Source organism: Fundulus heteroclitus, chromosome 1, assembly GCF_011125445.2.
Source record: "Fundulus heteroclitus isolate FHET01 chromosome 1, MU-UCD_Fhet_4.1, whole genome shotgun sequence".
Classification (NCBI taxonomy): domain Eukaryota; kingdom Metazoa; phylum Chordata; class Actinopteri; order Cyprinodontiformes; family Fundulidae; genus Fundulus; species Fundulus heteroclitus.
The window spans coordinates 27,595,370-27,620,932 of record NC_046361.1 but is presented as its reverse complement, the minus strand read 5'-3'; the positions used below and the strand labels follow the sequence as shown (position 1 = coordinate 27,620,932).

Here is a 25,563-nt window from a genome sequence, read left to right as displayed (position 1 = left end):
TTCACAGTGGTAGGCACAACCAAGTGAACGGCGTGTATCAACCAACCTGTGCTTTGAATCCCTGTCTGAAGCATAATGGGGGAATTACGCTGTTTTTCTTGCATCCTTGTAGAATTCCATGGTTACACTTTTTGTTGATCTTCCTTCTTGTTGCACATATGGTCTAGACTCGAGTTTGAGATCCAGAAAGCTCTTCAGTTTAGTCAGGTTAATTTTTTTAATCAAATTAGGGTTCATTGTGCTGTGAGGCCAAGCAGTGACATCAGGCACACTTTGTACTCCAGATACGCCACAGATGATGGTGCACTGTTTTATCCAGCTTAGGTAGTGCAGTTTAAGTTCTGTATTGTTAAAAGGGGGAAGGCAAACAGTGGGTCAGCATAATTAAAAGCTGAGGAAAACGTATTATATATTATTATCAACCATGGGAGTGGGTTTGTCATCCATTTTAATTCATAAGATATCTCTTCTGTTCTTTTTTAAAATATAATAACTCTGTTTGGGGTTTTCCGTCGAAGTATTTGTTGGCATGCTCTCAAAATTAACTGATTCTACTTATTGCTCTGGATAAACTGTTTACATTTTAAATGCTTCATTAACTTGATGGTGTTAAATGTAGCTCTTTCAATATTGCCTTTAGAATTATGTGAACTACGAAGGTGGCTATTGGCAACTAAATACCTTTCTATCTTCTGCATTAACATAGTCGAAAACCACAGACATTTTAGCAACACTAGTCGACTTGTTCTGTCACAATGAAAGCAACTATGTTAGGTGCGGCTGACGTAAAATCATAAAGAGTAGGTTGACAGCAAAGAACAGCGCTCAAGTGCAGTCCACCACTACAATTGGGTTAATTAAAAGTGCCTTGATCAGGACCTCAAATCAAATTGAGATATCCCTATCCCTACTTAAAACCATACATTTTCTTAATATAATGCACGGTCGAACTCTGGCCTTAAAATGTCTGGAATACAACTACATGAATATTTTCTACAGCTTATCGAATAAAATTTAAACAGTTTGAAAATTAAAATTGCATATGTTTTGTGCTTTCACCCTTTCTGACATCCAGTAAACATTAAATTCCAAGAAGATGCAAATAAAAATACACCTGGCAAGATATTGTGTTTTATAGTGAAGGTTTAGAATCTTGAGCTTTAAACTGTTTGTATTATTTATAGGTCTGAGTATGGGAGTGACTTCTATAGAAGTATTTGTGCTTAAAAGTCACTCTGTATCGGAGCATAAATCAAAATGTAACTTTTTTTTTGTCTGGATTTTAAAGGAACATAAAAGGATGCAGAATCTGAAAACTGCAGAACTGGGCTTAACTCAGAGGAAATCCTGGATTCACACAGCTGGTCACACTGTTGATCCTCTCCACTCTCCCTCTTTTATCTTTAGTCCAGGCCTGACTTCTCCCTCCATTTCCCATCATTTCTGTCGCATGTGTTATTTGTTCTGCCTCAAAGTGGAAACTTAAGCTTAACCAAGCACAAACTCAATCACAGCAAACAAATAAGTTCCACTTTACTCAACTGGAATTGAGTGTTTTTTTTTTTCCTTTTTAAGTAGGAAATGCCTTTTTCCTCACTTCCAAATTGCCTTATCAGTGACACACAGCTCTCTGCTGTGTTTACTGTAAGTTGAGCTAGCCTAAACATTTAGTGGTATTTTGAAGTGTTAGCATCTGTGAATGCTCTCATGTGCAGCCCTTTTATGTAAACACGTATGTTTCTGTCCATTCAGTTGAAATGACTGAAGATTTCAATATGTGCAGCTCAGTGTGTCGATGGAAAGTTGGAGGCAAGAGGTTGAGAAGCTGCCATCCTCTTGCTGTGTTTATACCTCTTCTTCTTTTTTTTTTTACCTGATTTATAAGTTTACCATTTTACGCAATATTTTGACATCCCATTTATATATCACTTACTCCACCTGATCTTAGCTAAATGCACTATTTCAAACATAGCTAACCTCTAGGTTTGACTTATATGTGGTTCTCAGTAAAAACAAGAGGCTTAAAGTTCAAGCTGTGCATGTGAAATAGTATAATACCCCCTTACAGATTTACTCGGTTTTTCCTTCTTTGTAGCACTTAAATAAAAGATAACTTGACTTAAGATAAAAAGCAGTTTTCAAATGATCATTTCATATATTAAGGGGGAAATAAAGCCATCCAAACCAATCTGGCCCAATCTAAAAACAAAATCACTTCCCTTGGTAAATTATAATTTGATTGCGATAAACATTTTTTTTTTTTTTAATCTAGCTAAGTTTCCCTAGCCACACCAAGGCCTACTTACTGCCAAAACTTTAGAATCAAGAAATTGGGTAAAAACAACCTCTTCTAGCAAGATATTGGCTAAAAGATACATTTCAGGAAAAGATAATTGTTCATTCAGTAAAACGTGGTGATGGCAGTATGATGGCTTGGGGATGCTTTGCTGTTTTAGAACCGGCATTTTGATCTCTACCAGTAAATCATCATTCAAAATGTCTGGTCATCATTTTGGTTACCTTACCCAAGTTCTTATAGGTGCACTGTGGTTGTTTCGCAGGAAAATGACCCAGAGAACACCATAAGTCTGGTATTCTTGAATGAAATTATTTGATTTGACCTGAAACAGTCCATTCATGCTTTAAACCCCTCCGATATGGCGGATTGTAGCAATTTGGCGAAGAAGAGTGGGCCAAAATTAATCCACAGTGATGTAACGTACTCATTAGCAATTACTGCAAATGCTTCATGGGCAGTTGTTGCCATCAGTTATTGTATGCAACAAACAGTGATTAAGTTTACAGGTGGACAGCTATTTCACCTTGGGCCAAATTAGTTTAATCTTTTTTTCCCCTAATTATTAAATCATTGTTTGAGAACAACATTTTGTATCTATTCATGTCACTGGTTTATTGTCAGTTTTGTTTGTTTTAAAAAAGTAATCCTGACAAATAAGCAAAACAAGAAATATGCGAGGAGGCAAATACCTTTTTCCCAGCACTGCAGATCCTTCTTCGTAGGCGTTGGCATAACATAAGAAACTTTATGGTAAAATATTGTGAAGCATAAAGAATATTAGAGAGGGACAGTGAAGAGGTGGTGACAGCATAGTTAGAAGCCCATTTCCTCTTCCCCCCTATTCTTCCGAACCCCTTGGAAAATCCCGTATAGCATTGTACATGTTGGTACGTTCATCAAAGAGCATATGGTCAGCTGTTAGGAGCCTTTTCACTACTTCTGACATCTCTTATCCACCATCAAAATGAGAGTTAAGACAAATCCTTTCTGAGAAATGTACACAAACATAATTATTTATTTAGCTGGTTAAAGCTCACTTAATACTCCTATCTGCTGTGGCAAGCTGCTTGCACATGTCTCCAATACATGGCAGGGATTAGCAGACCCACAGATTGAGGAAAAACTCTGTGATTCATGTTGGCATATCTGTGTGCACACAAGGATATGTTTGTGGAACATGTTTTTGCTTTTATGCTGATATTTATTAAAAACTGGGCTTTAAGTTTTGTCTGAAAGCTTAAAAACGTGCAAACAGTCACCAATAAAACAACTGTTAATAATACTGACACATATTTAATTACTGGGACTCAAATACAACAGTTGATAAAACACTTGAATAATACTATAGATGTAAAATATTTAAATGGAAAAATTTATGGAAATGGCTTTTGGAGATCATGTAGTATCTTTAATTAGATCTTTCAATTTTCATATGTTATGTAATTTATATTGTTAACTTAGCATTGTGTTTTGTGAATATCTCTTTTTACGTATTTTTTCTGAATTTTGAAATCCAAATAGTGACTGATAGTAAAATATCAGTGCTGGCAAATGTGGTAAATGTGGCAAATATCGCCAAAGCATTAAAGCAGAATTTAAGAACTTGTAAAAAAATATATATCCTTCAGTATTTAAAATAACAATTAATTAATATAAAGTTAAAACAAAAGCTATAGTTCTGAAGCTCACAAAATCAACAATTTGAATTGCAAGAAATGAAAATAGATTTTTGAATTTTTAATTTACAGATTGTAGTATTTGTCTTGCATTAGATCCACATTTTCAAACCCCTTCAGCTATTTTTAAAGCAACCAGAAACCATTCTAGCAACACTTTCAGGTATCTTACCAGAAAGTGGTTGAGATTCTCAAAAGTGGGTATTGTTCTGACAATCTGCCATGAGAATTGTGTCATGACTTGGGTCCCTTCTCGTCCCAAAGCTCTCACAGATGTCTGGAGCCAGACTTGATCACTCCACTTCCAGACTGCAAATGAGATTGTGCAGAACAGCAGGTTTTTCTAAAATGAATCGCTCAACTAAAACGTTTTTGGGCTTTTCAGTTTCATAATGTTGACTGTATAAAATAATTATTTTTATTTTTTTTACTGCAACATTTTTTTGCATCCTAAATGGACCATGAGATTTAAAAACCAAATCAAGTAGGCATTCATGATTTCCTCTTTCAAGTCAGTTCACGGTTTCTAAATTGCAATAGATTTATTTTCCAGTCTTATTAAAGATTTTTTTTTTTAAAAAACCTTGATTTCAATATTGACCAAAACAGTTGTGAATATATTTTTATGCGTAGTCGGGCAATCCAACTTCCAGGGTTAAATTAATATATTTTTTAACAAGTTTGGTTAACATCTGTAATAACATTAATTGTGTAATAACATAAGCACAAAAACATTGTGCTTATGTGTTCAACAATAAAAGTTTTCACATCCAGCTTTAAATAAAACCTTATTTATTTGGGTAAATATTTAATGTTAGAATTGTACAGACACCTAGAAAAGTTTGGATTTACCTCTAAAATATGTCCTGGCACCATTATAAAAGAAATTTGTTTTAAATTACCAAAGATTACTCCAAATAGATGAAACATCTGGTGTGATCTGCAACAAAGGTCAAACAGTCAACAAACTGCTCGTGACCTATCTTCAGCTGTGCCTTTCTCCTCTTTGGTGGATGTCTTGCTCTGTAGCCACACTTAATTGGCAGATCTGTGCAATTTGCATAAATCTTTTTTAAATTACATTGCCCTTATCTGATCTCAGCGATAGACCCTGAGGTCGCTGAAGTCCATGCAATGGCTCCGCCATTAGGGCATGACAGCAAAATGACTCGTAATTGGAGGCAGTTGAGGGTTGTCACCCCCTGGCACTCACTCAATAAGCGGCTCAAAGCTTTATGCTCCAAAAATCCTTTTTTTTTTCTGTGTCACATTTTTTCTGCAAAACACACACCTTTGCGTGTTTGTTTTCTTGCTCAGCTATCTCACTTCCCCAGATTGTTAAATGTCTATCCTTTATTCCCAATTTTCCATAAATGTTGTTGGTAATGGTCTGTTACTCTGTTCAATCAATGCAACGGCTTCAAAATTGTGTCTGTAGATGGGGTGTGAGTGTTTCTATGTGCAGCAGTGCATGTTATTGCAGTCCCAGCCTGACAGTATTGCTGTTGAAACAGCACCTGCAATGGCTTGCCTAAAGCATCAGAGCAAATTTCTGTAGTCCAGTTTTCACAGACTCTAAATGTAGGATCAAGTGCGGTGTTTCTGTGAAATTGTGGAGCCGCAATGTCCACACGTGTATAAGCTCCTTTATCTATGCATCACTGTTGGAAACAAAATATGTGTTGATGTAACAGGACTTTGCAGTACCACAGTCCAGTGAGAAATTGATTAAAGTTTCAAAGCAGTTTGACTATTAGCTGTTCTGATTGCAGCTTAACAAGGTCAGATAAATACTGTACGTAATTCCTTTACATCACTTTCCTAATCTTCTGTAAAAGAAAGGCAAGCCATAGTGAGGGCCGTAAATGTTTTCTTCTAATATAAGCTCATACATGTAAAGTCAGAAGTTAATTACACCAACAATTAGCAAGTATATCATATTAATTTCATCCTGTCATGATGAATTTCTTTTTTGCTGTGGACGAATATAAAGCACAAATTAAATTAATTATAAAAGCAAGAATTATGAGCACAAAGTTCAGTTTACTTTGGATTTGAATTTACATATAAAATACAATGCATACATGCATACTTCTGAAATTAGGATATAGCGACCTCAGCAAGTTGCAAGAAAATAGTTTACTTGTTATTACCATCAACAAGCTTTTGGCATAATTCCGGCTGGGTGATTTAAAATTCTTCTTGGCAGAATTCCTGAAATTGATTTCAGTTATTTGCTTACGGGTCCAGATGCAGTTTTCTTAAGTCCACAAACTTTTGCTAAGGTTTGGCCACTCCACAAGCTTAATTCTTGTTGTGTGATTAAGATCATTATACTGGTGGAACAACCAATTGTTCACAAATGTCAACTAACTGGATGTCAACTTGGGGTGACATGAAAAGGCAAACTCATCAGTTTTTGAGTAATGCACCAAAACCATTGGCAGTAAAACTGGTCCTCTGCATGATGCTACCACCACCGTGCTTGATTGCTGTTATGTGATTTATTGTAAATTCAAACATGTTCTAAACTGTTAAATCCCAGGATTTTTTCCCCTTTGATGAGTGTATTGCAGCTTTTGGCTGGACCTGTAGGTTGTTTATAGTTTTTTATAATTTATATTTACTGTATTTTAGGAACCTTCTTTTCATTTAATGTCCAATTCTTCTGAAATAAAAACAACCTTTATGTCCAGTGTCAAAGATGACTCACGGTATTCTGTAAATACACACATAGATGAACCTGTTTTATTGTATAACAGTCATCATTATTGTGCCTAAGCTCTCTCTCTCTGTGGTTGGATGTGGTTTGCTTGTATCTGCATCGACTGTGATGGGATTGATTGGGCTGTGAGGCCAAGAGATGAAGTGAAAAGCAAAACTGTCAGAATTATTTCTTTCAAAAGCTGAAATTGTCCTCCAGCCTGACAGCACTCCTACCTCCAACATCATAATTGTGAATGAAAAATGCTAATTTCTCCCCATCGCTGCTGCTTTTTAATCACTTGTTTTATTCCTGTTTTATTATTTTTGCATTTCTGTTGCCCAAAACTTCTGGTTTCTCCCTCTTAGTCAGCCCCCTTCAATGCACAGATCTTCACTTGTCATCTTCTCCTTATATCATGATGTTTTTTATCTTTCTGTTCTTCCTCCCAGGCTTTCCTGCAGCCAGTGGCACAGGCACGCTGCAGATCTATTTGATAGATATTAATGACAACCCCCCAGCGCTCGTACCAAGGGAGTCTCAGATCTGTGAGAGGATGAACAAGAACGTCAATGGTGTCAACATCACTGCAGCCGATGCAGACACGGATCCCAACGCTGGACCCTTTGTCTTCGAGCTGCCCAACTTCCCCAGCAGCATTCGACGTAACTGGACTATTGCACGGATCAGTGGTGAGTAGCTGTCTCTAAAAAAAAGTAAATAAAATACTAATAAAAAAAATTTTGTCAGGAATTTGAATGCCATCTTTACTAGTATATACCCTCTTATAAATGTCACATGTTGCAAGTAGATGACTAAAACTGAAATTTTGGAAGTGGAAATTATTATTAGTTTTTCATTCACCATATTTTTCTTTATGTATCCACTATTGACTCTAGAGTCCCATAACAGATTTTCAAGTGATTTGTTCATAAAAAAAAATCTAATCTTGAGAATAATGCAGAAGCTTGGCACACCTTTCGTTTGGAAATTTACCCGGTCCATTTGGCAGAAACACACAAACTAAGCCAGATTGCATGAGGAGCGCTGGTCCACAGCCATCTTGTCTCTCCAGACGAGCTCTACGGGTTCAGGTCCACACTTGTTTACTTACTCCAAGACTTCTACAAAGGTTTTGTAAAATCACATTATGATCCTGTTATTACCCTGTTTGGCTTTCAGGAGGAGGAAATGTGAAGTCCTTTGCACATTCACTTTTCAGTTATTTCCTAATGGAGATTTTTTTTTATGCTTTCCAATTTCACCAGCTGAATAGTAATACAGGTTACTCTAATTGCTACAGATAGCGTTGTCAGGTTTAGTGGGTTTGTTGCAGGACAAACAAGAGCTGGGAAACTGCATGTTGAATGAAGAAGGATTTATTACAATAAATGAACAAGGCTTACAAGATGACAGGGAACAGGAACCAAGAGCTAGAACCAGGAACATGGCATGGATGAGAACAGAACATGGTAGTATGATGGAGGACCTAACAAAGAGTGTGACAGAACTGGCTGAACTTATAGAGGAGGAGTCAGAAGGAGCAGCAAATTGCAAAAGTAAATTGCACAGGTGAGATGAGTAAAAGGGAATTAAGCAGAAAGGAAAGGAGGACAGTGAGCTGGCAGTAGCAGAGGGATAACATAATCTAACGGGGGACATGAGAATGGTCAGACATAAGGGAAACCCCTAACTAAACTAAGAGAGAGCAGGCAAGAAATACAGATCTAGAAAAACTACTGAAATCATAAAGAACAGAAGCTAACTAAAACAGGAACTGAATCTGACAGCAACAAGAATGCGCTACTAACATAAATACTGAGCAGAAACCAAACTAATTATAGAAACAAGGATCTAAGGAGAAACAATACTAAAAGTGCGAGACATAAACAATCAGGATCCCCAGGGAGCTACAAGAAGTAATCAGACCTCTGGGGATGCTGACAGCTGTCCCATTACTTTCTCAGACATGTGCCTTGACACAGACTTGCTTGCAGTTTTGTGGATATATTCTCATAATAGCATAGATTTGTTGTCTAACAAAATCCATCAGATTTGTGTCTTTCCAAATGAATTTAATTAGGCACACATGGATTCTAGTCATTGTAGAAGCATGTCAAGGGACGTTGACTGAAGTATAAATCTCATTATAAAACATCTAAATTCACAAACAGATCAAGTCATTTTTCAGTGTGATGAATGATGTGTAGCTCAAAAGAAACAAAATTTAGTATTTGAAAAAAAAAACTTAAAAGAATATTGTTCTTGGGCTTATTATTGGGGCCATGCCCAGACAACTGCTAATCAAAAAGAACACAAAGGCCTGTCTTTTTTTAACTTGTGGCAATTCTAGCAGCTGTTAGAAATTTATTTTGTAACAATATATATTAACATCATTCTTTCATTCTTCCCTTCCCTTAGGTGATTACGCCCGTCTGAGTCTTCGGTACCAGGTTTACTTAGAACCAGGAATGTACGAGGTCCCTATCATTGTGTCGGACTCGGGCAACCCTCCACTATCCAACAGGTCCGTCATCAAAGTGAAGGTGTGTCCATGCGACGAAAATGGAGACTGCACCACACTTGGCGCCGTCGCAGCCGCTGGCCTGGGGACTGGAGCCATCATCTCCATCCTAATCTGCATCATCATACTACTCTGTGAGTGTTTTTCAAGAACTCATCCACTGACACCTTGATGCTCCTAGATTTCCACTTGTTAAAAAAAAGGCTTAATTTGGAGATGGAATGGTGTAAAACATATGAATATCTCACAGTATCTGAGAAAGTAGGTGTTTGTTTCCTGCTCTGCAAGGGTAGATGTCTGTCTTGCCAGTGATTCATGTCACTACGTCGTCAGTGCTCCCGTGGATTGTCCTGTACATAGAGAGAAGCCCCAGAGACAAAGAAGAGATTTTTTCCCAAGGCAATTTGTTCATTCTTTGCATATATTAATGATCCTCTGTTTCATAACTGCTGTGAATAACAGCTCAAGTCTTGAAGTGACAACCCCTCTTAATGACTGTATGCATTTTGTTTGTTTGTTCTAGTTCAATGCATTTTGAAATTTCTTTTTCCAATGAATTGCAGTAAAAAAACAACAACATAGTTTCAGAAACTGAAATTAGGTAAATATAATCCTTAAAACAATAGAAACTGAAAAGAACAATTATTTACAAAGAGAGCAACAAATCCCCCAAAGTGAGCAAGAAGTTAGGCTGAATATTTCTGTCCACCTCTTTGATGCAATCATTTATGAATGAGCTATCAACATAACCGCATTGTTGGAACAAGTGTCTCCAGTCCGAATCACATCCTTTATGGATTGACAAATCAGCCTGACAGCCCCCTAAGGGATTTCTCTGTTGACCAACTATGTCATAACAAGGACCTTTGGTACAAAAAGAAAAGTCAATTGAACATAAGTACAGCGTTGTTGTTTTTTCTGTGACCTGGAAGTCTGAAGTCATAACACAGATGTTCTACTTGAACAAAGTATCTGTTACAAGCTATTGAATAAAAAAAGCTGGGTACAGAAATGTAAGACACACATCATAATTAGTGAAAATGTAGACAAGCAGCCATTTTTCAGCTTACGGTAGACAATGGTTACCTGACAAAGAAAGAGTAGCGTGAAACCTGATCAGTTCATACTCACCAACAGATCAGTTTAGAGCTGCAAGTTATTCTTGAATGATTCACAACTAATCCAATTGCCTGCAATAAATATTAAAGATATAATATTCAGAGAGTTTTGCCAATTTATGATCTAAGGACCTGTGAAGCTCTGACTTGCCATTACTGTTTTTAGTCAATTCTGTCTTCTCTTTTAAGAGGTTTAATTTATGACCGTTTAAAATATCTCCTCAAGCAAAGGTGAGTTGCTGTAAAATGGGTATCAATTACATAGATATTTAAAGTTGACATTTTTAACCGCATTTTGCATCTAACTTTAACATGATTAACCCGGTTAACCTTACTAACTGTAAACAGCTGTCTCTGTTTGTATTCCCTAGAGAGTGTAGACCCTAATCTTAACTCTGAGCTTCCTCACGTTGCCAAAGCCACATGTTCCGTCACAGGCAAAGGTTGACAACTCAAACTGATTAAACAGAATTGCTATGTAAAAAAAAAAAAAAAAAATGTAATCTTTTTTGCCAGGTTGACAAAAACACTCTCAACATTGCTATCAACTGATGTCCTCATTTTCTTTTTTTCTTAGAATGTCTGGTGCAAATCATCCAAAAGTGCAACAGCACTAAATAATAACAATTAGCACCCGCAAACAGTGTTGGGGATAACGGTGTTAGAAAGAAAAAAGCTTTAGTTTTTCAGTAACTGAGTAATCTAACCAAATATTTTTCACATTCCTGTAACACCAGTACATTACTTAAAATGTGATGAGCGCATTACTATAACTCCATCAATTAAAGTGACTTTTGTTAAGAACATGCTATCTGTTGCAGGAGAATTTTTTTACTGTAAAGGAGACCTTGCGGAGGGAGGGGTAGATAAAGCATACATGAATCCGATTGGCTGGGGAGGCTTAAGGTGGGTGGGTCTTCTCCAGGCATTGCGCACACAGTAGACCAACAGCAAAAGACACACCGCGATGCAGGAGAGCCTTGCAAATTCAAAGACAGTGTTTGGAAGCTAAAAGTTTCGACACTAATTTATGTTCACTCAGGTCAAAAGCAAAATGTGTGCTGGATGGATAGATAAATAAGTGAATGAAGAATTAGTAGTTGGAATGGAGTGATTGGTTTTTATGTAAGGTGAAAAGTAGGCCATAGCTTATACTTTTTTGTTATTGTTTTAAAGTTAGGTTTACAACTCTGTACCTTAGCTTTGCACTTGACTTCTTCAGTGGTATGCTTTAGTTTTTCACCTTCCTTATCGCGCAAAGACTTAAAGTACATCCAACCTGCTGGCTGTGTTCTGGAATTGTGTGACCCCTATTTAATTTCACTACAGTGCATTTTATTTAGTTCTATTTCTTGAAAAGCATTTTTTATTGTTGTACCTAATTTATGGCCAGCTATAGCCTGTTAATGTGCAATAATTGTGAAGTTCCTAAAACATCTAGTTTGTTTTATTGTTCTAATAATAATCACATCTACAGCACATTCACATCTCCACTACATAGCTATTAATAAGTGTCTTGACTCTTGACTCACTTGTCCCACCAAACACCCTACAATGGTATAGATTAGTGTACAATGTTTTCAGATATTTAATCCACACTGAATTACTTATTATGCATTTTGTATTTGATAATTAAACTTAGTAGTGTTCAAAGTCCCAATAACAAGAAAGCCATCAAAAATTTACATTTTAGACTGTAAATGTAACTACAGAGTTACTTTGCCTATTAACTAGTTACTTTGATAGCACAGTAAATTAGTTAGTAACTCAGTTACTTTTATGGAGGGAGGGGGGTGGCAGCCCTCACAGCCCCTGTAGGAACTGGCCCAAGTGGCTGAGGAGAGGGACTTCTGTGCCTCCCTACTGAAGCTGCTACCCCCGCGACCCGACCCCGCATAAGCGGGATGGATGGATAACTAAGATGGATGGATGGATAACTAGTAATTATAACTAGTTATGTCTTTTAAGTCAATTTCCAAACACTGCCCAACTTTTACTGAAACAGCTAACTAGGAATTTTCTTCCTACAGTAACAACTCTTACAATTGCTGTGGTTACCAAAACTTGGAAGTGCTTTGAAATGGTGCGTTAATTATCGTTAAAAGATTGCAAGATCAAGTATTTAACATACACATGCCATGTCATGCGTAATGCCCACTGCACCTTAAATGTGCTGAAGATGAAAATAGCTGCTTTTATGGGCTCAGTGTAAAGAGGGAGATTATTTTACAGCTTGTGAGATACAATAGATTTTCATGATTTTTGGAGGAAAATGTACTCAAGGACCAGAGAATGGGTTGTTATTTGATTTTTTTGTTTGTCCTTGTTATCTAAATGCCAAGGAGTCCGCTGCTGAAATGCAGCAATAAATCCTAGTTTTATTTTTTCCGGTGAAAAGAAAGTTGCATTATTTTGCAATTGTATAAACTGAAAATAAATTAAATTAAAATAATATTAGATTACGCCCTTATTTTTCTTTCAGTAAACTCTTGAACCTGAGCATTTAGCTTTGCACACTGCTGTGTCTTAGTGCTGTGTATAAATCCCTAAGCAAGGCTGAAGACATGACTTCATCAATAAGTAAAGGTGTCAGTACATTTTGCATTGTTGCAACACACCCTTGCAGCTGAGTAAGATTCCTGTGTGTATTGTTGCAGGCATGGTGCTGTTGTTTGTGGTGTGGATCAAGCGTAGGGAGAAGGAGAGGCAGACGAAGCAGTTGCTGATTGACCCTGAAGATGACGTCCGAGACAACATCCTCAAATACGACGAGGAGGGGGGAGGAGAAGAGGACCAAGTGAGAACTTGAAAGAGACAAGCCACACATACATGATGTCAGTCTGCATGCTTACCCTGCTTATATATGTGTGCGTCTGTGGCTGTGCAGGACTATGACTTGAGTCAGCTGCAGCAGCCCGACTCCTTAGAACACATCATCACCAAGCCGCCGGGCGTACGCAGAGTTGACGAGAGGCCCATTATCCCAGAATCCCAGTACCCCATCAGACCAGTTGTGCCCCATCCTGGAGACATTGGGGACTTCATCCATGAGGTAAGTTTAGACACAATCGTACATCTGGCATGCACAAAATGTGTGTGTTAGTTATTAAGGAGGTTTTCACACAGTGTGCTAGCTTCTCAGTCGTGCTTCCATCCAACATAAAATGCAATTTGTAATTTCTGCCTGTTTTTTGGAAGGGGGATGATAGAACTAGTGTTTTTTTTTTTTCACATTACAGCCAACCCACCCTCCAAATACTCACAAATACATACTGTCAGAAACACAGGAAACTCTGATGCTGGCACATTTATGCGAGAAAATGCTGATTGACAGACTTGTGACAACACGTTCACACTCGAGAGGTGTTGGCAGCTGTTCAGCTTTGATCCATCCAGCCTTGACTCTCTGTCTGTCTGTCTCTGTCTCACACACATAAACTCACCTGATCTCGCTCCAGCAGTCCGATTAAACTCAAACACAACAAACACATGGTGTTTTTGCTACGTTCTGAATCCACGGGGGCTGAGGAATTTTAGGCTTTTCTCATTATTTCTCTCAAGTCTACAAGGTCTGGTCTCCTCACCTGCCTCACACCAAGGTTGGTGGGCCTAATTTGACATTTTTTTTGGGGGGAATGTATGTATGTAATGAAAAGAAAACATATATACTTTTTTTTAGAAAAAATAAATGTCACAACTACTGTAACAAAAGAATGAAACAAAAACGCTGAATGTATGTACAGGTTTTTGCTAAATGCTTATACCCCTTTAATTCCCTTTAATTGTATATTTATTTAGTTTATATTTACACTGCAAACTTCCACCTGTTTTATTCGTTTTTTCAGTGAAAGACCAACCTAAAGTCATTTTAGTAGAAACATCATTTTCTAAGTCTTGGCACAGATTTTTTATTGGATTTACCAAGAATTGCCCGGTACTTAGCTCCATCCATTCCAATCAATTCTGAACACCTTACTTGTCCATGCTTTATTTCACATATGATATTCTTCTTGCCGCTGTTTCATAAAAGCTAAATTTTTAGTTTGCTTGACTAACTGAGCTGTGGATCTTTGCTGGCCTCTTGGCTGCTTCGTTAACTGGCACCATTTTTCCCCAGCCTGTCAGCTCAGCTGGCCTTGTCTAGGCAGGTTTGCTGTTGTGCCATAATTAGTATTTTCAAATGATGTATTAAACAGTGTTCTATTAGATGTTCAAAGCTTAAGACATTGTTTTCTAACCCAAGCCCACCTTAAACTTGCTCACTTTATTCCAGACCTGCCTGCTGGGATTTTAGTCTTCAGAAATCTGTTTGTTCACTAATGATAAATGATAATAATAATAACAATAATAATAATAATTAATAATAATAAAAATTCTATTCAATTTTATTTATATAGCGGCAATTCATGAAACATGTCATCTCAAGGCACTTTCCAAAGTCAAAGTCGAATTCAATCAGATAATAATAATAATAGTAATAATAATAATAATAATAATAAAAATAATAATAATAATAATAATACATTTATTGTAATGTACTTTACATCAGTTTGTTTATAAATAATGTTCTCTAATAAATCTTGAAGACCTTCAGAGAAGAGGTGGATTTATATAGATGTTAAATTGCACGTGATTTCATTTCAAATTTAAAACTATCTATCCTTTTTCTTCTGCTTCACGAATATGTGTTATTTTAGGTTGGTCTATCACATAAAATCTCAATAAAATATATTGAAGCTTGTGGTTGTAATGTCACAGAATGTAAAAAAGTTCAAAGGGCATTTGTACATTTGCAAATAACTGTATTTTTGACATAGTATTTACTATTTCCGTTCAATTCAATTAAAAAACACTTTCTTAATTCCAAAGGGAAATTAAATACTGTTACAACTCATGTTGTAAAGGTTTCTTCAACGACTTATAGATGTTGATGGCTGCAGGCAGGATGGATCTCCTGTAGCGGATCTGGAGAAGCCTCTGACTGAAGACACTCTGTTGTTGTATGAGGATACAAGAGGATGATATTAAGGGCTTTATACGTGAGAAGAATAATTTTAAATTATATTCTTGATTTAGCAGGAAGTCGATGAAGGGAAGCCCAAATTGGAGAAACATGATCTCTCTTGTTGATTTTCATGAGAACTCTTGCTGCAGCATTTTGGATAAGCTGAAGGCTTTGAACTGCATTTTGTGGACTTCCTAATAGTAAAGAACTACAATAATCCAGCCTTGAAGTAACAAATGCATGGACTAGTTTTTCAGCATCACTCCTGGACAGAATATTTCTAATTTTGGCAATATTAAACTGAAAAAGGGAATCCATGGAAACCTGTTTAATATGGTATTTAAATCACATGCCTTGGTAAAACATAACACAACAATTTATTACCAGAGGCTAATTTATTTCCATCCAGATTAAGTGATTGATTAAGAAGTTTATTTTTGAGGACTCTAGTCCAAAGATTACAATTTATGTCTTGTCAGAATTTAAAAGCAGAAAATTTTAAGTCATTCAGGTTTTAATGTCATCAAGACATGCCTGTAGTCAAGGTAATTGATTAGGTTTGTCAGGATTTATGGATAAATATAGCTGAGTGTCATCAGCACAACAGTGGAAAATAGTCCCATGCTGTCTGATAATTGTACCAATTAGAAGCATATATATAGTAAAGAGAATTGGCCCGAGGACTGAACCATATGGTACTCCAAAAGTGACCCTAGAGTTTGAAGATTTATTATTAACATTAACAATACTGGAATCTGTCAGACAGATAAGATTCAAACCAGCCTAATGTTTTCTCTTAATCCCTACAGTATGTTTCATCCAACCTGCAGTCCCACTGACCTATGGGTTAAAAAGAGCGTTTATTCCAAACAAATTTGTACCTCCTGCCATTGATACAGCACAGACCTGAAAAGGGGTTTTGTGAGAAGAAGCCTGAATTGCCTATAACGGTGCTCTGCTCAGCTATATTTTACTGCACATCCCGGAATCCATAAAAAGATTGCTGTTAAGCATTTCATACTTTTTTGCATTAAAACCTTCAAAAATTTAACACTAAATTTCAAAACTTAACAGTCGTCTTAGAAACATTTTGGTTGGGAGCTAGAAATCTAAAAACTGGAAGGAGGTTATGAAAAAGTTCAGTGCTGCTGGTTTTGCATGAATCCTTCTAGTTGTGGGTCTTATGTTAGTCTTTTGCATGAGCCTTGGCAGTCAGTATCTTCTAACCTCACCCTTCTGCCAGCATTCCAAATTAATTAACACGACTGGAAAAATCCCCCCTCTTCTACAAAGTGCTCACTGTTCTCGGCAGTAGTTCCCAGTCGCTGAAAATCTTTTGCAGCCATGTCATTCCCAACCTGAATGAAAACAAGCTTGTGGCATGAAATTGTGGCACAATTGGGAATACATTGGCTGCTGCAAGTCTTGCATGATTCATTTAATACTTTCCCCCCACATTTTGTAGCCTGAAAGGGAAAAGTCTGGGAAACACAAAGCTCTCCAGTCTGATCTGTCCTGGGTTATAAATAAAGGCATGCTTCATTATCTGTCTTTGTCAGTCCTGCAGTGGACTGCCAACTTGTCTCACCTCGAGCCCTGTAACAGCAGGGAGAGGCTCCATTCTACCGCAAACCTGAACAGGAGGCAAAAAGTGTTGGGTACAAAATGGGGTCAAAATTGGCAATGGGGGAACTTGACCCAGAGTCGTTTAAAACAACTCAACCTGAAAATGTTCATGTCTCTGGGATACACCTATATATTAGTGAAGAAAAATTAGCTAATGTAACAGAGTGACAACCACCACCATTCAGCAACATTAATTTGACATAGGAACACAGAAACTGACTGGCTTCAAAGCTGTCAAAATGTATTAACGGACTCTTGTGAAAGTGAAGGCATTTTATTACTATTAATAAGCTGTTTTCTCGCCTACACCAACATTTTTACTTTAGGTTGATTTGTTGTATTAAAATCTGCTAAAGTAGGAGGTCCATCTCTTAGCGTTTGACCACTCTGAGAATGTCTTTTTTTTTTTTTTTTTTGGTCAAACTTCACTGATAGAACAGCTGCCTTACTATGTTGACCACAGTCAGGGAAAACTCCAGTTATTCCAGCACTTCCTCTCTCTTCACCTAAAATAACTCTAAATCGTAGGAAGGGTTTGACAGAGATTTCCTTTTTTGCTCTTTTTATAAATGCATTGTATACCTACACCATTAATCATCCGGAGCCTCCTGACCAGTTTGAATTATTTATCACGAGTCATTATTTCCTCTGCAAATATGGAGTGACTAAATTTTGCTTCTTTTCTTTTGCTCCTGTCCTCATCAGGGTCTGCGGGCTGCAGACAACGACCCCACAGCCCCACCGTATGATTCCCTTCTTGTTTTTGACTATGAGGGTAGTGGCTCCACTGCCGGCTCAGTCAGCTCCCTCAACTCCACCAGCACAGGAGACCAGGACTATGACTACCTCAACGACTGGGGACCCCGTTTTAAGAAGTTGGCTGACATGTATGGTGGCGGGGATGATGATTAAAAATCCGGCCCCGTCTTACACACACACAAACATGCACCCTCGACCCGTCAGCTGGCCTGCCAAGCTATGACTCTGCAACACAATGGGGCCATTAAACCTTTCTTGAACACACATTAAAGATGACATGTTCTCACGGACCGACCAACCAATCCAATAACCCACCACAGAGGACCAGTGGCGTGAGTCACTTCCAGGTGCTCTTCTCAACCGGCTCCTGCTCTAAGCCTGTCTAAGACTGTAATGGAAGCTCTGATTTGCAGGCTTTGTGTCGTATCTGCTCTCAAACTCATGTACTTCTGTTTCACTTTAGTTTTTTAGTTGTAGACTTTGGTTCCTTTTTTAGGTCTGGTTTTATTTCAGTTTCAATTGCCTTTTCTTGTCCTCTGTCTTGTTTGATTCAGAAGATTCACTTTTCCTGAGAGATTTCGCTTTTCCCCCTCCGTCAGCCCCCCCCCCCCTGCCTGCCTCTTTGACGAGCTTTAGGTTGAGCTACATGCTTTGTCTAAGGCAAACAAAAGTGAGAAAATAGATAACACAGATATGAAAGTCCTCTTTACATGGAGGGCCCTAATTCATTCTCTCCTGAACTTGAAATACTTAGAACAGAAGCACTGTTGTTTGAAAAAAGTGCCTTCAGTGGTGCGTTTTCTTTTTTTTTAGCAGACTTCTGCTAACTCAGGATTGGTTGCCATTCTCTGGGCTCACAGGCCCTGATATGACCCCAGACCCTTTAATTCAGACCTCCCTCATTATTTCTCCCATCCGGCAGGGCCTGCGGTATTTGTGGGAGATGTCAGTGCTGGTTTCAGAGGAGCAGCGACTGGCTTTAGAGAATGCTTCATAAAGACGTACTGTACATAGGCCTACAGTGTGTCTCTAGGTAATGGACAAATCATTAGGTTTTTCGAGTGAAACGTACCTGTGCTCCTAGATCACAGTTAGCTTGAACGTGGTTGATGAAATCACAGAAACACATAACGAGACTGTCTTAGAGAAAGAAAAGAAAAATGCATTGTGTCTTTGTTTCTTGTAGCAACAGCAGCTGTGTTTGTTTTGAGCTCTCTGTATGTGAAAGTTGGGGCTTGTTACTAAATCTGAAGGTTAACAAGTAAAATGTGCTCTCTTTGCAATGTTACTGGGTATGACATCCTTATGAAGGTTACTTAAGGGATTGGCTGTAAGATCATCTAACATTTGCGTATAGATTTTTTTGGTCAAAGGGGAATACCTTGCCATTTTTGTTAGAAAGATATTGTGGAAGTGTAAACATTAAAGTTACAAATATTACCAAAAGTCCAACACAACAGTATGAAATTTTCCTAGCTGTGTTAACTGGCTCTTCCTGCCTCTAATTCTACTTTGATCGGCTGTTCTTTCCTGCTGCATTTTGCTTCCTCACCATTAAGAATATTTGCAATATATAGTTTTTTTTTTTATATACACAGCTTGTTTTAGGTTCAGAAATGAGCAGTCTGCCATAGGAAGTCATGTTAGAAGTCTCTTGGGGACTTTCATTAAAGTGGGTAGGAGATGAATTGAAATATGAGCCAAATTCAGCAGATAACAGAAAGGCTAAATAAAGTACATCAAATTTACTTAGTTTCATCCTGTTGAGGTGTCAACATTGGCCATAGATCATACTGAATTTGAAAATGTTGGCATACTTAAATGTATTAGATTTAAGGTAGTGGTGTCCAATGTCAGTCCTCAAAGGCCCTCCATGTTTCAAATGTTGTACTGGTTCAACACAGCTAAACCTAATGCCCTTTGCAGACCTTGATGATAGACTGAGAAGGTAAATCATCCATTTGAATCAGATGTGTTGAAGCAGGGAACGCTTCAAAACATGCAGGAGACTAGCCCTCAGTTACTGGAGTTGGACATTTAAGGAAATGGATAACTGTTTTAATCACAAACACAAGTTTCTAAAAGACTGTCCAAATGTCAATTCCCCTATGAATTTGTCTTTGTTTTAAAGTTCAGAAACCCTGCTCTCTGACACAGTATGATATATCATCTACTTCTAATATAAATGTGTAGTCATTGACAAATCAGGGCAGGACGGCTAGAAAAGATACAAACATTCTTATTGATGGCTCTTAAAGAGTAAAAAAGATAAAAGTGTGTGTGTGTGGGGGGGGGGGCGGGGTGTCTGTGTGTGTGTGTGCATTTCTAACAGAAACAAATAAGGCAGGTTCAGGAACTTAGTACTGTTACAAACCAACTATCTTTAGGCAGTGGGCCATTTATTAGAAATGTTGGTCTTAAAAATCCTAAAATTAAGTCTAAGGCATTTTAAGAAAGGAAATCATGAGGCTCTTAACAATGCATTTGCTTCCTGTCAGCTGCCTTGGAGCTTTTGGAAACTTAATTTTAGTGCATCAGAGACTGCTTGAGATGGGCAAAATGTAGTTTGCTTATTATGTTGTTTGAATATGCAAAATATTTCACAAAGGTGCAGAGAGAAGCTGATCAGTGTAAATATGATTTATGCAGACACTGGTAGGTAATGTAAATGTTTTCAATGATAACTCACATTAAGATCTACAAATATCAGTTACTTTTTCTAAATTTCTGGTTTTATTCAAGATATTAGTTAAAAGAAAACTATTATGTTTTAACAAAATAGACAAACAAGTAGCCATGAGCTAATATTCACAGTATGAAATTACTATTGTGTTATGGTATCATGGTATTTACACAAAAAAATAAGACCAAAGTGCATAACCAATTTGATTGCTTTTATTAAACTCAGTAGTATTTCTATTCTGCCAAAATAAAATACTTTTAGTTATATTGATTGTATCTATACTGTACTTTATTTTGATGCGTAGATTTAGGAAAAAAAACTGTCAGTAAACATAAAATGATTTATGTGCTTATTGCACAGAGAATCATCCCTGTTTGCTCCTTCTTTATAGATGAACAGATTTATAACAAGCTGACATTAGGTATTTAAGTAGTTGGGCTTTCTGCTTAAAGCCTGAAGTTGGCTGCTTAACTTGAAATGCTGCTCATAATTTGTCAACTGTAGTATAAAAACCTTAATAAGAGTAGTGTTTTTCAGTTTACGCAGATTGTATGTTTTATTTTGGGACAGGAAATCTGCAGAAAGTGCTTAAATTGTGTGCTTATTTTAAGCAGCAGAAAAGTATAGCAGCTTTCATTCAGCCAGCTGACAAGCAGTGCGCAGAAACAGGTGAGGGAGCGAAAGTGCTCCGTTCACTTCGGCTGTTCCTCTCCCGTCTCATTCGAAGCACTTTAAACCATAGAAATAGTATGACAGATCGTTTTGGCAGCTTTGAAGCCATTGCTTTTTAGAACCGTCTCACACCTTGACCAAGTACAAAGAATGAGTGAAAATGGACCAGAGAGAAAAATTGAAATGTTTGCCTGTAGGTGAAAGTATATAGAAAGTGGAGAGTTGTATTTGACTATAACAAAAAACAAAAAACGAAAGGAACGACCAATCCAGTGTAAATAAAAAGGTCAACAGGGTCACTTTGGGTCAATTCGCAGGTTGATAAGTATAAATTGCTGCTTGTAGAACCCAGAAACGGTGATCATCAGCCAGCTCACATATGAGAGCAGAGAGAGAGAGGTTTCCACAGCTCACTGCTAGATTAGCTGTGATCTGGGTGACTGCCTCTTAGCCTGAAGAATATCTTCACAAAATAAACACAGCTGTTAGTTCCTATTTGTGGTTCTTTCTGACATATAAATGTTGTAAATATTGGACCTTTTTATACATATGGTGACATTAGTTTTTCTGTGCAATCTTTTTTTCCACTATTGTTTGGTTTCAATTGAATCTTTGGCAAATTATATTTCACAAAAAGCCATGTGCATTTACTAGAATTTGTATGAATCTGTACGGGCTGACAGCCATACTTGTATCGCTTCATCGTGGCGAGAGGGTTCCACTCCAAACCAACCTGTACAGTACACGCTCACTCCTCTAGGCCTTACTGTATATATAAGAGTGCTATATAATGAATGAGCCCATTCTGCAGTGTTTTAATTCATCTGAAAAGCAGCATTATGACTGATGGCCATTCTGTCTCCAAAGAAAGACAAAATGTAGTGCTGATGTTCTAAAATCAGACATTCAAATCAGATTCTGGGCCAAACAGAAGACGGCAGCCAACCTTTATAAACTGTGTTGCATAAAGATACATCACACATTGTCGTTATACTGAATGTTTTCAGACTCTGTTAGACTTGGCAGCAAGACGCCAATGCATTGACTGAAACTTGACCCTAGTGATCTTCAACATGTGAGGCAAAATGAAGAAAGATTGGTTATTTCCTGTTACATTCTTGGTCCATTTGTTGTATTGACATTCTCTTGTGAATGGAAAGGGAGAATTCACGAAGGAAAACCAAGAGGGAACAACTGCACTGCCAAAGTTCATCCATGAGTTCTGTCTGGCGCTTGGGGTTACACAAGGAACACCTAGTCACTGCTGGCTGTTCCAGACTCTCTATAACTACGGACACAGACCTGAAGGAAGAGTCTAAAAGATGCCAAACATTTGTTCTGCTAAGGCCTGCATCCCAAATATGGGCATCAGGCTTTCATACGAGTGCTCCTACTATTAAAATCCAAGTGTACATAATGTAATATTTGCTTGAAGCAAAACAGACCATGTTAGACAAGCTGTAACTGTACAATTGGAGCTTTTTGCATGTGTCTTTTTTATAATGGGCAGATGAGTTCTAACTGAAGTAACCATGCAACAATTCAAAAACTGTGCAGCCTGCATGACGGAGGCTGGAGTCCAGATGGAACTCTGGTGTACGCATATTGTTTCAAATGAAGGAGAGAGAAGAAAAAAAAGATGAAAAAAATATTGCACAGGTATCAACTTAAAAGACTTTTTGTAAATTGCCAACAGCACAAATATTTTATATTGTTGTTTGTACCTTTTTTTTAAAAAAAGAAGAAAAAAAAAAAAATAAAAGAGTCTGTTATTTCAAGCGTGTGTTTATAGTGCCACTGCAATCTTGGTTTCCAGAAATACCATACAGTACATGCACAGCCTTGCAGATAAACCTTGTAATATAGACGCTGAGCCAGAGATTCCCTGTCAGCATCATGTGTTATAAATAAAAGGTTCCCTTCCTTGTAAGGACACAGAATCTTGTCTTTTCTGTCACCTGTCGCTTCCTGCAAGCAATGCATGAAATACACTGCTTGCATTTCATCCAACTCTTTTTGTTACCAAAGCGCTTGTGTGATGCAGAGCACTTTTTTAGCCTTAAATAAACCAGGTTTGCAAAAATGTTTACGTAATCAGGACATCGAGTACCTTGTACAAGTATTCATACCCCTTGAATGTTTCAGTATTTTGTTACATTGCAATCACAAATTTCAATGTTATTTTACTGAATATTTTTTAAGATTGTACAGTATGTGATAAACCAAGAGAAAGAGCATAGCTGTGAAGAGAAAACGAATACATATGCCCCCTTTTTCTGAACCGTTGGTGTGAATTTGTATTTAGTCATCAGTACTCCGAGACTCTAAATAAAATCCACAGCAACCCAGCCACCTACTTGTGCTTTCGACCCTGTCCCTGCTTTCCTCATTAAAATAAAACCTTTCTGCCAGAAGCTCTCATCACACAAATAATCAACTATTGATTGCAGTCTGGCCAGTTCCTGTCCTCATTTAAAACCATCATCGTCAAACCTCTCCTGAAAAAGGCCAACCTCAGACCTGAGGTGCTTTCCACCTTCCGCCGTATCTCCTGCCTCCCGTTTTGGTCCAAGGTGCAGGAAAAAGCTCTGGGATCATCTGTCTTTGTTCCTTGTTTGAGAAATTTCAAACATTTTCTTTTGCCATTTTCACAGTACAAAGACAGTGCAGCATGTTAGCTGAAGCTGGCTTCCCCTCCCTGCTCATTCTCCTTGATCTGACTGCAGCTTTTGACACTGTTGACCACCACATCCTCCTCACATGCTTTCACACTGATATTGGATTCACTGATACTGCCCTGAAATAGTTTTCATCCCACCTCTCGTACAGAGCTGAATATGTCAGCCTTGGTAATACCAAGTCCCTATTGGCCACTGTAACCCGTGGTGTCTCACAAGGTTCTGTCCTTGGGCTTCTTCTCTTTATTTTATACAGTACATGCTTCCTCTGTCATTAATCAGCATAGGATCTCCTTCTATTGCTATACTGGTGACACTCAACTCTATCTAAGGCAAGACCAATTCCTACTTCTTTGTCAGGATCCTTCATCCTCACCCGCCACCTTTATCACCTGCCTGGAGGAAATAAAGACATGGATGAGTCAAAACTTTCTCTAATCAAACTTCACCAAAACCAAAGCCATAATTGGTTGCCACTCCTAGTCAGTTCCGATCATCTTCCATAATCACCATCTGCTTTTCCAGTAAAGTCGTCTGTCTCAAACCTCAGTATGAGACTGGACCCTCTCCTGTCATCAATCATCTGTGTTAAACTTGTTTCTTCCACTGTAAGAATATTTCCAAACAGTGTCCTTCTGTCAACCTCACTGATGCAGAAAAGTGGTCCATACCTTTGTCTACTCAGGGCTCAATTTCTGTATTGACTTGTTCATGGGGATTCTTGCAAAGAATTTTCAGAACTGCAATGCATCCAGAATTGTATATAGGAATCGTCATGAAAGTTTGCAGAGTGGAGCACATTTGTACAATTCTCCATAAATTCTCCCAACTGGCCCCCCAGTACAGAAACATCAACCACCTTCGTATTTATGGTGATGCTCCAGGATACTGTACCTAAAGGACTTCCTCACACCCCACTCATCCATCCGTTCCCTCCATTCACATAACGGCAACTTCCTCCATCCACCTCACACTTCATCACAGATGATGGGTGACAAGGCTTTCCCCGCAACCTAACTGTGAAAGCTCCACAAAAGCAGCCTTTAAACAGATATCTCCCACTTATATCATGAGTTCTTAGTTTATTGTATTTTTATTTTGTATATTATCCTTATTATTATTATTATTATTATTATTATTATTATTATTATTATTATTATTATTATTATTATTATTATTATTATTATTAACTGCTTCTAGAAGTTAAGTAGTGAATAGACTCCTTCTGTGCGTATTAGGCCACAAAGGTTGGTACGACAGCACTAGTGCCTGGGGCAGAGGTTCACCTTACAGTAAGAGAATTGCCTTGAACAAACAGAAGAGTTCTCTTTGTTACCAGTGGCCTAGTCATAGTTCAAATAGAAATTCAACTGATAAACAGTGCCAAGACATGGAAATTTATGTTTACAGGGATCCTTGGCACTCTGGTATGAATAAGCTTGAGCTGTTATGAAGAAGAATAATAGACAACGATTTGAGCCCCTAGATGTGGAAAAAATGGTAGAGACATACCCAAAAAGGCTCACACCTTTAACTGCATCAAGATGCTCTACAAGTTTGATTGAAAATACTTATCAAATAATTTACTGTCTTTCATTAATAGTCCAACTGCGCACAAGTTATGTTGGTCTGTCAAAGAAAATCTGAATACATTGAAGCTTTAGATTTTGAAAGTGTTAATAGTTTTGCAAGGTACCACAGAGTATAACTTTAGTTTATGCTATCAAAATCTTAAGAAATCCAACTATGAAGTTTAAATTTACAAGTTAAATACATAACACTCCAGATATTTAGTCTGTAGTATTTTTGTAAGAACTAA

General features: G+C 37.6%; 1 protein-coding gene across 3 annotated transcripts in view; it reads left to right on the top strand.

Annotated features, from left to right (window-relative positions):
* LOC105932301 (cadherin-4) overlaps positions 1–22,996 on the top strand; it is a 421,667-nt gene extending 398,671 nt beyond the window's left edge. For all 3 annotated transcript variants that reach the window (XM_021320932.2, XM_036139614.1, XM_012871395.3), the window contains 5 exons: positions 7,132–7,371; positions 9,101–9,337; positions 12,979–13,118; positions 13,209–13,373; positions 17,658–22,996. In XM_021320932.2, coding sequence (XP_021176607.2) covers positions 7,132–7,371; positions 9,101–9,337; positions 12,979–13,118; positions 13,209–13,373; positions 17,658–17,864 — 989 coding nt within the window. In that variant the 3' untranslated portion in view covers positions 17,865–22,996. The remainder of the gene's footprint in view (positions 1–7,131; positions 7,372–9,100; positions 9,338–12,978; positions 13,119–13,208; positions 13,374–17,657) is intronic.
* The last annotated feature ends 2,567 nt before the right edge of the window (positions 22,997–25,563 follow it).